This window comes from Gallinula chloropus (genome assembly GCF_964237585.1).
Source record: "Gallinula chloropus genome assembly, chromosome: 2".
Classification (NCBI taxonomy): domain Eukaryota; kingdom Metazoa; phylum Chordata; class Aves; order Gruiformes; family Rallidae; genus Gallinula; species Gallinula chloropus.
The window spans coordinates 134,273,821-134,289,192 of record NC_140086.1 but is presented as its reverse complement, the minus strand read 5'-3'; the positions used below and the strand labels follow the sequence as shown (position 1 = coordinate 134,289,192).

The 15,372-nt window shown below is 44.6% G+C and overlaps 1 protein-coding gene across 1 annotated transcript; it reads left to right on the top strand.

Annotated features, from left to right (window-relative positions):
• The first annotated feature begins 1,454 nt into the window (after positions 1 to 1,454).
• Positions 1,455 to 11,889, top strand: LOC311189280 (uncharacterized protein). The gene is made up of 5 exons (XM_084260913.1): positions 1,455 to 1,757; positions 5,956 to 6,051; positions 9,005 to 9,109; positions 9,835 to 9,930; positions 11,505 to 11,889. Exons 1-5 carry the CDS (start codon positions 1,523 to 1,525, stop codon positions 11,612 to 11,614), a joined length of 642 nt encoding a protein of 213 aa, XP_084117039.1. The 5' UTR covers positions 1,455 to 1,522; the 3' UTR covers positions 11,615 to 11,889.
• Positions 11,890 to 15,372: the final 3,483 nt, after the last annotated feature.

Sequence of the window (15,372 nt, the reverse complement as noted above, 5' to 3'; positions counted from 1 at the left end):
AAGGATTGGAAGTGCTTGTGATATGGGAAATAATTAAGAGAAAAATGTTTTCTGATCATCTTATGGTTGTGTTCTTGCAACTTAAGATATTTACACAACTGACCTGAAATACACATCTCCAGACACTCTTGGAGATGAGTGGCTGGAAAGCTGCCTGGCGGTAAAGGACCTTGGGCAACAGCTGGCTGAACATGAGCCCGTAGTGTGCCCAGGTGGCCAAGAAGTCAACAGCATCCTGGCTTTTATCAGAAATGGTGTGTTGAGCAGGTCTGGGCAAGTGATCTTGCCCCTATACTTGGCAATGGTGAGGCTGTACCTCAAGAGTTGTGTTCAGTTGTGAGCCCCTCACTGCAAGAAGGACATTGAGGTGCAGGAGCGTGTCCGAAAGGGCAACAAAGCTGGTGAAAGGTTTGGAGCACAAGTCTTATGAGGAGCAGCTGAAGGAACTGGGATTGTTTACCCTGAAGGAGGCTACAGACCTTACTACTCTCTACAATTACCTGAAAGGACATTGTAGCAAGGTGGGGGTTGGTCTCTCCTCACAAGTAACCAACAATAGGATGAGAGGAAATGGTCTCAAGTTACAACAGGGGGTGGTTTAGATTGGATATTAGGAAAAAATTCTTAATTAAAAGAGTTTTCAGGTGTTAGAACAGGCTGCCCAGAGAGGTGATGGAGTCACTATCTCTGAAGGTGTTCGAAAAACATGTAGATGTGCCATTCCAGGCCATGATTTAGTTGACATGGTGTTTTTGGACAGACAATTGGACTTGATGTTCTTAGAGCTCTTTTAAAACCTTTAAGACTCTATGATTCTATATTGCTATTTTATTTGTCAGAGAACTGTATGCAGGCCCTGCCAAAAGATGGCACGCTGGATGAGGCAGCAGCGCGAAACCCATATTCCTCCTGCTTTCCCACCCGAAAAGCAGCAGTGAGTTCAGTCAGTCAGTGTGCTCTCTCTCACCCTTAAATACTGCGTCATGATATTCACGTCTTACGGTGACTTTAGAGATGAAAGTGAACAGAGATCAGATATTCTGGTGGGTCACAAAGACTGGGGGGGAGGCCTGAGAATGGGTGGAAGAGCCAACAGGCAGCATAGCCCGTGGCTGGGCTTCCTGCCAAGGTGAACTTGACCGGCATGAGGCTTAGCACTCAGAAATGATACATGACTACCTGGCGCCGTGGCCCGCAGAAGCCCAGGCCGGTTTATTTCAAGCACTGTGGCCGAGGCCCTGCCCCTGCCCATGCAGGGGGAACCCGCTGGCTGCCACGGCCACCCGGGTGGGGCTTGCACCCGCCGTGACACGCCGCGGGGGGCGGTGAGCCTAGCCGCGGGGGGGCCGGCACTGTGGTGGGGGGTGAGGAGGAGGGGGAGGAGTGGAAAAGCACGGAGAGGGGAAAAGAGAGGGGGGCGTGAAGGAACGGGGGTGAAAGGGGAGTGAGCGGAGAGGAGGCGGCCGCGGGGAGAAGAGCGGGACGGCGGCGAGCTGCCCGAGCCAGCGGCTGCCGGCGGGCCATGGCGCGGCGGGACGGCTGCGGCTGGGGGGTTCCCGGCCTGCTTCTCTGGCTGGCGCTGTGGGGGCTCTGGCGCGGCGGTGAGGCTGGCGCCCAGCCCGCCCGCGGGGCGGCTCTGCCCTTCGGCGCTGGCCCGCCGGCGGCCTGCAGCCCGCGCTGTCAGCACGGCGGGCTCTGCCTCGGCAACGGCACCTGCCTCTGCTCCAAGGGCTACGAGGGCGAGCTCTGCCAGCACGGTAACGGCCCGGCCGAGCACCGCGGGAGAGGCGTTCGGGGTGCCAGTGGGGGGGAAGGTGGCGGGCTCCGTCGGCGAGGAGCCGCTGCGGGGCGGCCGCGGGGCGGGAGCAGGCGGGGAGAGGCCGCTCCGCGCCTCGCGTCGCCGTGGGGAAAGGTGAGAAGCGGCTCCCGGAGAGCCCGGCGGCGGGGCGCCCGGCCGTGCGACGCCCGCCCGGGGCTATGGGGCGGTGTGATGGCCCCTGGGGACGTGTCTCGGCCCGAATAGGGCTGGGCACAAGTGACTGTGGGTGAGCACTGGGAGCTGTCTACCTTCCTGCAAGCATCTCTCTCGGAGGCCTGAGCAGCTCCAGTCTGGTTGGTGTGAGGGTGGTGGTTAGATACTGAGGAAGGTGCAGGTAAGGTGGGGTGGGAGAGGAGGGGAGAGACACACAGCGTCTGGTGCGTGAGGTGAGGCAGTGACAGCAAACTGATAGCTCACAACCAAGAGCCAGCTCCTTTATGAAACCACTCACGTAGGTGAGTAGACCCAGCCATCAGAAACAGATGTATTGTCAGTAGGCTGCATTTTACCGTTTGACCATTGGGGAAACATCCACTGACTGGATAGGCTTCTGCGTTGGCTTCCTTGTATCATTTTCTCTGTGCCTAAACACTTACCCGTGTAAGGAATGGTGCTTTTAGAGGCTTGACAGCTTTCTCAGCCTGACACACAAAGCTGTGCATCCCATTGCCATGGTGGGAGGTGTAAAACTAGGGTCAGCTGAAGCCTATTCCTGTTGGCATCCCAGTAGAGGCAAAAATTCCAAAATTTTTGAAAATGTTGCCCAGTATGCAAAAGTTAAAACTCGTGAGAAGAGTTTCCATGTAAACACTGTTTAATGTAATGTGCCCCATTTCTAATTCCTTTCTTTGAAAGTTTTAACTACAGAGCATTGTGGCTGATAATTGCTACATATCACTCCATATCAGGAGGAGTTATTTTGCCTTACATCTTGTCCTGTATGAAGAGCTAATATAATTTAAGCAGTATTTGCTTTAGTTTTTGATGTCCTTCATTTAAAATGTGGCTTATATATATTTTTTAAACTAAGAAATAGGATGCTGAAAATTTAATTCACAGAGCACTGTTTTATGTTGAAGCTAAGTCTAGCAGGTGGTGACAAATGGTGCACAGCTAATGTGCTGCACATTGGGGATGAATAACTATGCAGTATGCACTGTTCCAAATAACTGTTGGATCCTAGACACTTCTGGGTTTAGAGAAGGTGTGAAAGATTGTCAGATTCGTGAATTCATTTTTGAACTGTCTGATATTGTTAAGGAAAACACTGAATTCTTGCTCTGATAAGGTCATCGATGCAGGGAAAAAGAAAAGATAAATGAAGTTTCATCTCTTTTTCTGTCAGGAAAACTCACTGAAATAAGTTAACTTTTTCCACCCCCTTCTCACCAAAAACATACAAATGAAGGGTGGGACAAGTCTGACTGAGAGGGGGGTGTGCTGGTGTGTGTGGGGGGTGTTTTCCAATTTTCACTGTGCTTTTTATTTAAGTGTCAAGTTATTGAAGTAGTGGCATAAAAAGAAAAGTATTTGTGATGCCTCTAGCCTTTTCTGTCTATTGGGAGGTTCAGAGGGGAAGGAGAAAAATCTGATCCCTAATTGTAGAATCACAGAATGGGTTGGAAGGAACCTCAAAGCCCATCTAGTTCCAACTCCTCCTGCCATGGGCAGGGACTCCCTCGACTAGACCAGGCTGCCCAAAGCCCCATCCAACCTGGCCTTGAACACTGCCAGGGAGGGGGCTGCCACAGCTTCTCTGGACAACCTGTGCCAGCACCTCACCACTGTCATAGTGAAGAACTTGTTATTAATTAAGAAAATGTGAAGTAAATTTTGTTACAGTTGAAGGTGGCTTTGAAAAACGTATATTTGCTCTTGTTTTAAGTAGGCAATCTTAAAACTTACTTGAATTAGTGGTTAGAAGCTAAATGGATGTAATTATATACACCGTTGCTGTGTTCAGTGTAGGTTTTGGAATATGCTAGCCTGTGGGATTGCAAAACATGGATATAATGGCGGCAAAAAGTTGGGCAAGACTTCTTGTAGGACTGGTCTCTAGTTGGGTGAGTTGCTTAGTGAAGAGTTTTTCCTGCATAGACTTCTTGCTCCAAGTGGGATCGCAATGACACACGAGTCAGGTGCAGAGTAGTTCTGGTGGACCCAACCCTAATAGCTGTGAGCAGTCCTAAGAGGTCGCTGACCACAGATGTGTGTCAAATACTTCAGGGTGCTTTCAGCATAACCTTTATTCTGGTGAGGCCACTGGTAGTGTGCTGTGGGGCGAAGCTGCAGGTCAGATCCCTCCCAATTACTGCCAGGGGGTCTCGCTTGTTCTTAAAAGTCTGTGAGGAGTTGCAGATGTTTTGGCAAAGGGTTAAAGCAAGCCTGAGAAAAAGGAGTACCATTTGGATGGTGTGGATTTTTGGACAACACTTAATTCTTTCACACAGCCCCAGCCCTTTATTGAAATCCCTGCTTTATAAAAGGCACATGCCTGATAGAGAGTCTTTCTTCAGCTCTCTTCTATAAAGAGATGTTTTGCACAGGAAAGTATCCAGCAGTCCAAATGGTAAAAGTTCCGAGAAGAGAACAGTGACATAGGGTCACGGTGCTGCATGATGCACACAGCTCACCTTTTGGGATGTCATTGCTCTTGTCCCACTTTGGTTTTTATTTTCTCTCTTTCACGCCACTTGGAATGCTTTTTTCATGCAGGTGATATCAAATTTAAGTATTAGATCTTCACAGCAGGGCTGCTCTCTTACTGTTGTGTGTGTGACTTCACGGTGACATTCTGATACTGCTGCCATAGTATCTTTTAGCATAAATAGGTAAAGTAAACTTTATAAAGCTATGTGAAATAACACAGAAATACATTCTTTCTCAAATTGAGAGCACTTGTATGGTATTTCCAATGATCTGAAAGCACCTGGTAAAACAGTTATGCAAACCTGGGTCCTGAATGCTTCTTTCATACATGTCTGTGCCCTTTATCTGCGTGCAAATACGCATTCCACCGATGATAATGTGAAAAATCCTCTATTCTTCAGTTGGATTGCATGAGAATGCAATAAGTATATGAGGGCAAGATAAATGTGGTGCTATTCACTGCTTGTCTTTTCCCTTTTCTTCCCTCTGTTTCAGACTTCTCACCATCCCATCAAAGGATAAAGCAGTGTGACAAAGAACTCATCTCACACCTGCAGCTCTTTCAGATGAGGCTCTCTGAAACACATGGGTTTCTAAAATCCATGTGTGAATAAACAAATGTTTTCTCAGACACCAGGGCTGATTCAGGAATGATTTCTGAGTAGCAAGGAGGGCTATGTGATGTTATATGATAAGTAATTTCTTTTCAGTATGACTGGAATTATCCAGAATTTTGCAAAATTAAAATTTTTATTTGTGCCTTATCCAACTCAGCCAAACTGCCAGCAATGAAAAAGTTGCAGGTTGTGTGATGATCATAGATGCTTTTCTCCCACCAGATAATTACAGTTACGACAAAAGTTGCATTCATCTCAGATGATCTCTAAAAAAACACTGTACATATCAAAAAGGTCTCTGAGAGACCAACCGAGGCAAAAAAAAGAGGGTAGAGGAGAAGGAAGTGCTGACTTCTTTCTGGAGACATTTTAGAGAATAGGCATGATGAAGTGAGTGCACAGTTTTTCTCAAGAGGTATGTAGGAATCAAGAAAGAGTGAAGTCTGATATTACATCTTAAGAATCAGAAGGTGCACTGAAGCTGCAGCTTTTTATATTATATTATTTCTTCTTATCACCTCTTTTCTCACTTGTCATTTCTTGACTTCAGTTATCAAAATTTTCTGTGGCAGTTCAGCTGTGTTCCTTTGTTCCATTCAACCTTTGTCTTTCTTCTGTCTATTCTGTCTAGGGTCCAAAAGCTTCCTTAGCTTCAGGTGTTTAAAAGCTAAGAATGGTGCAGTGCTGTTAGTGCAGGGAAACTGTTTCACTTACTTAGGAATGTGAGATGCTGGGGCAGATATATCTTAGGAAATGTAAAGACAAACTGAGTGCTCAGTTTGATGATGCAAATTTATTGTGAACTTAAGTAGTAATTTTGGTAGGCTTCACTGATATTTATCCAAACGTTCTTTGTTTTCTGTCTTACAGCAACATGTTACCCAAAATGCAAGAATGGTGGGGAGTGCCTCAGACCTGGAAAATGCAGATGTCCACCTGGCTATGGGGGTAGATACTGTCATAAAGGTGAGTAAATCCCCGGCAAGTTGTGGTGGGTTGACCCTGGATGGAGGCCAGGTACCCACCAAAGCTGCAAATCACTCCCTTTGCTTAACTAGACAAGGAAGAGAAGGTATAATGGAAGGCTCATGGGTCAAGTCAGGATAGGGAGAGATCACTCACCCATTACTGTCACAGGCAAAACAGACTTGACTTTGAGAAATTTAGTTTAATTTATTACCAATCAAGTCAGAATAATGAGAAATAAAACCAAGTCTAAAAACACCTTCCCCTCCCTCTTTTATTCCCAGGCTCAATTTCACTCCTAATTTCTCTTCCTCCTCCCCCACAGCAGTGCAGTGGGATGGGGAGTGGTGGCTGTGGTCAGTTCATTACACGTTGTCTCTGCTGCTCCTTCCTGCATTATATAGGGGGAGGACTCTTTATACTCTTCCCCTGCTCCAGCCTGAGGTCCCTCCCACAGGAGACAGTCCTTCAGCAGACTGCTCCGAAGTGAGTCCTTCCCATGGCTGCAGTGGGAGTCCCTTCCATGGGGTGCAGACCTTCAGGAATAGACAACTCCAGCATGGGTTCCCCATGGTGTCACAAGTCCTGCCAGCAAACCTTCTCTGGCACGGTCTCCTCTCCACAAGCTGCAGGTCCTTACAGGATACATGGGGTCACAACCTCCTTCTGGTGTCTCCACTTGCTCTGGTGTGGGATCCTCCACAGGCTGCAGGTGGAGTCTCTGCTCCCCATCATCCCCCATCTCCATAGGCTGCAGTGGGACAGCCTGCTTCACCATGGTCTTCTCCACAGGCTGCAGGAGAATGTCCACTCCAGCACCTGGATCAACCCCTCCCTTCCTTCTTCACTGAGCTTGGCAGCTGCAGAGTTTCTCACATCTCAGTCCTCTGTCTGGTGGCAAAAGCAGGGTTTTTTTTTTGTTGTTGTCTGGGATAATGTTCTTTTATTTTATGAAGCAAGCAAGACGTGAGTGTACCTGACGTGGTAACATCTTTCTAAGCTTGCAGAAGCTTAAACTATAGCGCTGGGATGTTAACTGGACTGAATGGGAATTCACCTGCCAGTGATAATAAGAACATTATAGAAGAATAAGAAAGATGAGGAAGTGTCTTCTAATGAAGATCTGTATAGCACGGTGCTGTTGTGTGAAGCATTGGAAATAATTATTCATTTTGAGTAGGCACAACAGTGTGGACAGCAGTGAGGTAAACTGGTCACTATCATCAGTTTCATTTTCCAGCAAAAGGAATATTTTTTTTTTTTAATTTCTTAAAAGCCAACTGGGAGTGTAGGTTTGTGGTGGGATCTGTGCAGAACAGGGAACTAGACTTCCTCAGAAGACCCTGGAATTAGAAGGAAGGTGAGAGGTACTCCTTAAATAGGAAGAGCGGAGTGAGGATTCAGTTTATGGTAACACTACAGTGTAGACTCTGGGTAAAAGTCCTACTAGTGTTTGTTGCCATGTTATCCCTGCAAGGCAAGGGATGTACTTGCATTCACCTTTAAGGTGGAGTACTGCAGCATATGGAGCCTGGATATACAAACCTGTGCTGTGGTGCAATGGGCTGTTACAGAAATCTGACAGAACCACAAAATGTCTGAGGTTTGAAGGCACCTCTGGAGCTCGCCTTGTCCAACCCCTCTGCTCCAGCGTGGCCACCCGGAGCCAGGTCCCAAGGACAATGTCCAGACAGCTTTTGAGTGTCTCCAAGGATGGAGACTACACAGCTTCCCTGGGCAACTTGTGCCAGTGCTTGGTCACCCTCAGAGTGAAGCCCTGCTGACTATTCCTGATGATTATCTTGTCCTTAATGTGTCTGGAAATGGTTTTCCAGGATCGGCTGTTCCATTACCTTACCAGGGGCTGAGGTGAGGCTGGCTGGCCTGTGGGTAGTTTCCTGGGTCCTCCTCGTTCTTGAAGACTGGAGTGACATTTGCTTTCCTCCAGACTTCAGGCGCTTCTCTCCGTCGCTGCAGTCGATCGAATACAATCAATAAACTTGCGCTGACAAAGAAATATGCAAACAAGCTTTGAGGAGCTTTTGTGACGGTGCCAGAGTCGACTTATGTCTCCTTGTGTGTTCAGCATTTGTGCCAATAATCTTTTAGCTGAAATTGTGCTCAAAACCTATGATTGAACAGAGATTCGCACTTCTTTGTTCCAAGTATCAAGCAGATCCCAACTGTCCCTCCTTATAGTAAAGGACAGTTGTTTCTCTTCCACATAGTGATGGTGGTGTATGCACATACATTCATGCTAATGAAAGGATGTATTGCATTGTGGAGAGCAGCTGTTACACCGTATTTCAAAGGTGACACACACCGCAGTTGATACCAATCATATATCTGGCATAAATAATGCTGCTTTAATGAGGCCTTTGGGGTTTTGACATGTAGAACAGTTCTGGAATGAGGAGGCTGCTTAGATAGTTGGTCTTTGGGAAGGCACCAGTTGACTATAGGCATAGGTTCATTTGTATAATGTCCCCTTCTCATCTTCCTCTTGTTACATGGAAGTCCTGTCAGGTAAGGAAATAAGTGAAACCTTGACCATGTGTTACTGACTTACCAGCTGTTATTTGGCAAGATTGGTAAGAATACATGTTAGTAGTTACTGTGGTGTAGCTGATGAACAGCTGGTTCACAGCTGGGGAGGGGAGGAGCTGTGCCATAGCGATAATCCTGTTTGTTTGTTGGTACTCTCAGGGTAAATGATCAAGAAGCTTTTAAGCACATGCTTAATTTTAACTGCATGTTGAGTTGGCATTTGCAGGCGTGGCTCTGTCATCCTCCCACGCTCCTAATGGAACTGTGCCTTGCTCTGAGTACTTGAAATTTTAGTCTTTGCAGATGTGATAAAACAAGCAGTTGATGACAGACCAGCTGTTCAAAGATAATTATTTGAAGTCCTTTACCGCTTCTGAAACGCACTGTGTATGCTGTTCTTCTGCAGTAAGCTGTGAAGGAGGCTGTCAGAATGGTGGGGAATGCATCTCTGTCAATGGAGTTGTGAAGTGCCTCTGTGCTTCTGGCTGGACAGGATCGCGATGCCAGGAAGGTGGGTATCTACGTTCACGTGCTTTACTTGTACCACAGGTGGCTTAAATGCTAACTGTCCCTAAGGCCTGCAGACAGCCCCTCATGAGAGGGCACTGGAAATAGGAATAACTTTCTAGATACAGCATTGGAGTAGTCTCAGGTTTTTATCACTGCATTCTCAAGAACAGAATTCTTACTCATTTTGGTTGTACAAAAAGCAATATACAACCCCCAAACAAAATTAAACCCTGGCTTTCTCCTGGAAGAAAAGTTTGAAGGAACTTCTCTCTCAGTTAAAATGCCTGTATTACTTTGCTATTAAACAAGGGTAATAAAGTGACATCCTCATGGCATGGGTCATTCACAGTACCTTGTGTATTTACATAATGAAAGTATTGACTAAAAATGTAACTGCAGTGACACATTTTAAAAGAGGCTAATAACTATGGAAACGCCATTGCCATTGCTGAAGAAATGAAAGACCTGCATTATTAGTACATACTCAGGTAAAGTAGTGTCAACTTATTTTGCTGTACATTCTGATAACATTTAACTCAGTACATAAGGGTTTTTTTCCATTCCCATAGTCCTGGAAATGCCTTTAGACTTATACCAGTTGAGTATGTGGCCCAAAAGAAAATATGGTTTGCCTTTTTGATTTGTATCATCCTGAATCTTTCATCCTGTCAGAATTCTCCTATATGTTTTACAAATCCTGCTGACTTACTGATTCTTTTCTTCTAGCAATTTGTCCTCAAGGTTGTCGGAATAATGGAGCTTGTGTGGCTCCTGGGATCTGTAGCTGTCCAGCTGGATGGGTTGGTGGAGCATGTCACTTAGGTAAATGGCTTCTGACATTTTTCGTTTATCCTTTTCTTGTTTGATTTACCAATAGAGGTTCAGACCTTCAGTGCTAAGACTTGAACAGCTAAAACCAAAGCTGCTAGGATGGTGTCTTAGAATAGTAAATGGGAGCTGCTTCTGCATACTGGGGGATCTTACAGGTATGCATAAGGAAGAGGTGGCTTTTCAGTTTGGTCAGAAAGCACTTTTCCAGCTTAAGTAACTTCAGATTCTGGCTGTCACAAACGTCATTAACTTTGTAGGTCTTGTCATTATTTCTGAAATATTTTCTATAAACCAGTATAAAGAACTGAAAATGGCTGTTACAGAAACACTATCACTACTGATGTGGTTAGAAGCTTCATTAAATGTTATGGATGTGGAAAATTGAAACTTGCTTTTCACTTTGAGGGTAAGTCAGCAGAATCAACTCCAGGTGCTCTTAAAAGAGTAAGAGGCTATAATCAGGGTTAGCACTGGCTGACATTCCCACTGAACAGCCACTTGCATTTGCCCAAATTTTGATTCACAATAGCAATTGATAATTATAAAAAATTTTGATCTACCCTTGTCTGGCAGAGCCTTGTGTGCTCATAACAGCACAACCTTGATACTAAAGGCAATAATCCCAAGACTGTCAAAAGCAATTATTTTTTGTTTTGCTCTCTGGGAAACTCAGAGAAAGCTCATTTAAACATTGCTGTAGAGCTGGATATTGTGGGTCCAAGGGCTCTGGATTAAGTCCTCTGCGTTTGAAATTTTTGCGTGGCTGTGGGAATACGAATCGGGTAGTGTTAGTTCTTCTGCAATATATATGGTCAAGCCAAGATTAGCAGATAATACCTTAACATTCCCATTTGACCAGCAAAATGCTTTGTATTCATTAGTGTATTGAGATAGAAGATGATATTAAAATTACCTTTGGAAGAATAGAGAACTTCCAAAATGCTCCATTCCCTTCACCAATTATGATGTAGAAGGTTCTTAATGTCAAAACAATAACTGTTCCCAAATTAACTAGATCTGCATCCAGTTTGACTTTTGTTGGTACAGATGCTTAGAGGCAAATTACAGCCCCTGGCTTGTTACCTGCACTGGTGTGTAGCTAGGGGTCAACTAAAGCTGACAGTCCTCCTCTGTCCTTCTTTTGGGGAGTGGGGGAGCAGAAGAGCAGTGTGTGAGCAGCAGCTGGCATGTGGCAACTGTTTCCTCATGGATGTAGATCCAAGAACTGTCTGGAGTAAGGGCAGTAGGAACTTTTATTGTTCCCTCACTTTCGTGGAGGTATCCATCTCAAAAATAGAGCCTGTGCCTTAAAGAACAACAGAAATGATAGTATTTTAAAAGGGGAATGGAGCATGAATAAGACTAGAGTACTGTGGCTGTATTCTGGTGAAGGCCACAATGCCATAAATTGAGAGGCATTGCTTTTCAGTTCTTCCATTATGCTTTTATTTATACTGTCCCGGTGCGGTCGCCAGGGAACAATTCTGCCAGCACAGTGAGACAGAGAAGAAAAATGATCCTGTGTTGTGCTGAAGAGTTACTCTGTGTCTGGTGTCTCCTTGCAGCTGTATGTAAACTACCTTGTCAGCATGGAGGGAAATGCATAGCGCCCAACGTGTGCAGGTGTCGGCTGCCGTACTCTGGTCTACAGTGCACAAAGAAAAGGAAGGAATGAAGAAACATCAGTAAAGACAAGCTGCATTTTCTTCATGTAACTCTTCATGCAGAGGTGAAATCTGTAGCAGTGGGGGACCTTAAAAACAACCCCATGGTAACTAACTGATTTCAGATAGCTTTTTGTCTTCAGTATATTAAGTAAATGCTTGAAAGAAAAGTTTTTGCTGATTGTAACAAAGCTGTTTTAAGTATCCAAGTGTGTGTAGCGTGTGGCACGTGTTTTCCTCTGTTCTTTTTCTTCTTAAGCAGGAGTATCATGTCTTTGTTGATACAGCTGACCTTGAAATAGAATCTACTCTTCAAATAAAGTACTTCAGAATAGATCTGTGCTCCTCTTCCTGACTTCTCTCCCTGTCCCCTTCGATTGGAATTACTGCATTACAGAAATTATGTGTTTTTAAAAAGCATGTGAAACAAAAAGTGCATAATTCAGATCATCAGAAGTGGGTGTTAGTTCAAGTATAATTTACCTTCAGTAAGATTACACAATTACAAGAGGAAACTTGCAGAGTTTGCATCTTCTTGAGATATCAGCAAACTGCAAAGCATCTTAGTAAAATCCTGATTATTACTTTATGTATGCTTCCTGCCCCTCCCCCAACCAGATTTGGATCTCAATCAGTTAAGCCTTATTTAATAAACCAAGACACAGTACTTGTTCAGACAGTTCCACTGTTACTTTCTAAAAGCTTAATCCATGCTGAGACTCTAAAAGAGTCTTATCTTGTCTACGTCCACAGTCATATTACCTGATCATCTCTCAGCTCCCAATTATTTCTTTTCCTTATCCCAGTAAGGTAGAGAAATGTGTTTATCTCCCTTCTAGACATGCAGACATTGATGATTCTTTCCTGTTCAAGATGCATTGTTACAGGAGTAATATCATGGGAGGCTACAGTCTGGCAGTGATGGAAGGCTGTGTCTGTCAGGAGTCACAGGTGTGGAGGATGCTGAGGTTTGTGCTCTGGGCACGTTCCAGTTTGCCCCATTTAGCTATTGCAGCCTTTTGATGGGGCTGCAGCTTGGAGTGAGACTCCTGCCTTTATTGGGCCATGTCTCATTGGTACTGCTACAGTCCAGGAAGGTTTTGCTAGAACATGGTAACACCAGTGAACTTTCTGAATGATGCCCAGATCAAGTTAATGATGTTGGATAGCTTCATCTTCATTGGTCCTAGGTGAAACCGGAATTTTTGGTGGAAGAATGTAAACTCTGCATTACTGTAATCCATTTGCTTACACATTATTTTTAATCCATTTGATGATGGTACCTGCATATAAGGTCCCTTACCAGAACACATAGCTTTCAGGGGCAGAGTGACTCATGAGGGCAATGTTTCTTCAGCGATCACAAGCCACCAAGCACTGACAAGGAGCAAAGGAAGGAGCGGGGGGCTCCTCTTGGTTACCAAACATATGGAGGACAAATGAAAGAGAATGTTCACGAGACCCCTGTTTTCTGTCATGAGCAATTGCTGTGTTGTGTAGCTGAGAAGCTTTCCTTTGCCCTTCCATGGGAGGCTGTTGCCTTTGGTTCAGATGAAACATGCTATGGACATGTATTGTGCAGGTTTTGTTGCCAGAGGCAGAGAAAGGGCAGTGTATGCTTTTTGTGCTGCTTTTGCTGTGATACACGGGATGTTTCAGACAGGCTGGTGAAAAACGTGGGGTTTGTGCGTGGAGCAAGATGATTTCATCAGTGGTTCTAGGGGATTTATGATGATGAAATTCTGGCTGTGTTACAGTTCACTACAATAATCAGGCCATAATTCAGAAATCCAGGAGTTGAGTTAGTGACATACTGGATGCAGGGAAGTGAATGGGAAAAAATTAATTGCCTCACACCTGAGGTTTCAGAGGAAATGAACAGAAGTAAGTAAATGCAAAGAGGGATAATATCTCGGGATTGTTCCTGGAAAGACTGACTTCTACTAGTCAGAGCCAAAAGTCACAATAATGGTGATTAGAAGGCAGAAGAGATACTAGCATCGTTAGGAGCAGTGAGAGCGATCTGTAATTGGTGTTCCTGAGCAGGCCAGCACAAACGCTAATTGAAATAGTTCCCTGTTCAGGGAGGATTGAAGTAAGCAAGCTGTTACTTGATGGCGCACAGAATGTGAGGGCGTCTTTTAGAAATACTGCTTGAATGTAGCACCATCTGCCGGCTACAGGCTCTTTCGGTGGGTTTTTTGTAAGAAATGCCACTTAGAACTGCAATATTCGAAGTGAATTGTCTAGTAGTTGTATTAAAGTAAGGCAATCTCAGAATGTTTTTCACTGTACAGGTCTCCAAATAACTATTTCCACAGCTCCACATATATGTACTAAAAGAGGTCAGTATTCCATGTCTTTTGTTTGTATCCCCTCACTAGAGGATTGAATGTACTGGTTGCAGCATGTAATTTTTGGAGCTAGATGTGTCTTCCTGTGAAAAGCCAGTTATGGATGCAGCTCAAGGGTCAAGAAGAACAGGCAGGTTATCTATCTCCCTTATTTTAGTAGTGCAAGCTGTAACACCTTATACAGCTGCTCTGATTTTTTCACTAAAAAACAAGTAGAAAAATTGTAGGGGTGGTGCACTGGTTGTGTGTTTGATACGAAGTTTAGAGGATGCATGGAAAAGTGAGAAGGGCTTCTTGTCTTCAGTTTAGTTACAGGCACCTTTTGCCATCATTTTTATGTTCTCTTCTATTGTAAGTGGTTGTAGCAAGCACGGAGTTACTCACTTTACCTGCAAAATTTCCTTTATTTACTAAACCAAGCTGTGGGTTGGGAGTTGAGTAAAATGACCCAACATTTGCCATGTGATACTTTTATATAGAGAAACAGCATAAAGATCTTTGTCAAACAGCTTAAGCTTTTATACCGATTTATGTTAGGGTTTGTGCCACTTCATTCACTCACTTTCTATTCTCAGTTCTCACAATATAGAGCTCACTGTTGTAAAAAGAAAGAGCCTGTCACATGAGGCCAAGTGTTTGCTTTTTCTTTTGTTTGTTTTGTTCTAAATCACAGCCAGCACAGCCACAAATGTAAGAACCAGAGTCCTCACTGAGGTCTGTGGTATCTTGTGATGAGTCCTTCCTTCAGAGAACTGAAGCTCATTGCACTGCATTTTAAAGACCTTTTCAAGAGCAAAAGACAAAATGCACTTGGGAGAATTTCTGCTGGCCTGCAGAGCAACTTTGGTGCAACCAGGTAATGGATGGATGATGGACCCAGGTACTGTCCAGCACTGGTTGCCATTTAGAGAGAGAATGCAAGAAAAATCCAGCAGAAGGTCCCCATGTTCCATACAGGGCGTGAAGAATCGCTGCAAGATCTCCAGTTTGGCACAGGTTGCCCTTCTCCCCCATCCCAAACCCCTGAAGTCTTTGGGCCCAACTTCAGATTTGGCCACACAATTTTAGAACGAGTGTGTTCCCTGTGCACACAAGCCCTCTGTACACTTCTGCCTCTTGTTAAACTGAACAATTGTACTGCACTGTTGCAATGCACTGTCTAATTACCTTTCAAATTCTGTGTCCTGTGTGATGGACAGTCTAGCAACAAAGTAGTTTCAACTAACCACATCATTACTGGGCAGTTTCGAAGTAGCTCGCTGTCTTCATACACATACTAGTGGTTTTTCTGCATCATGTGCTTGCTGGAAAATGGCACAGCTTAGCACTAAGCATTTTTACCTACTGTAGAAGAACTCTGTGCTTTTGTTCACACAGCTCCCATTTGGAAAATGTAAAAGAAATAATTTCTGCCT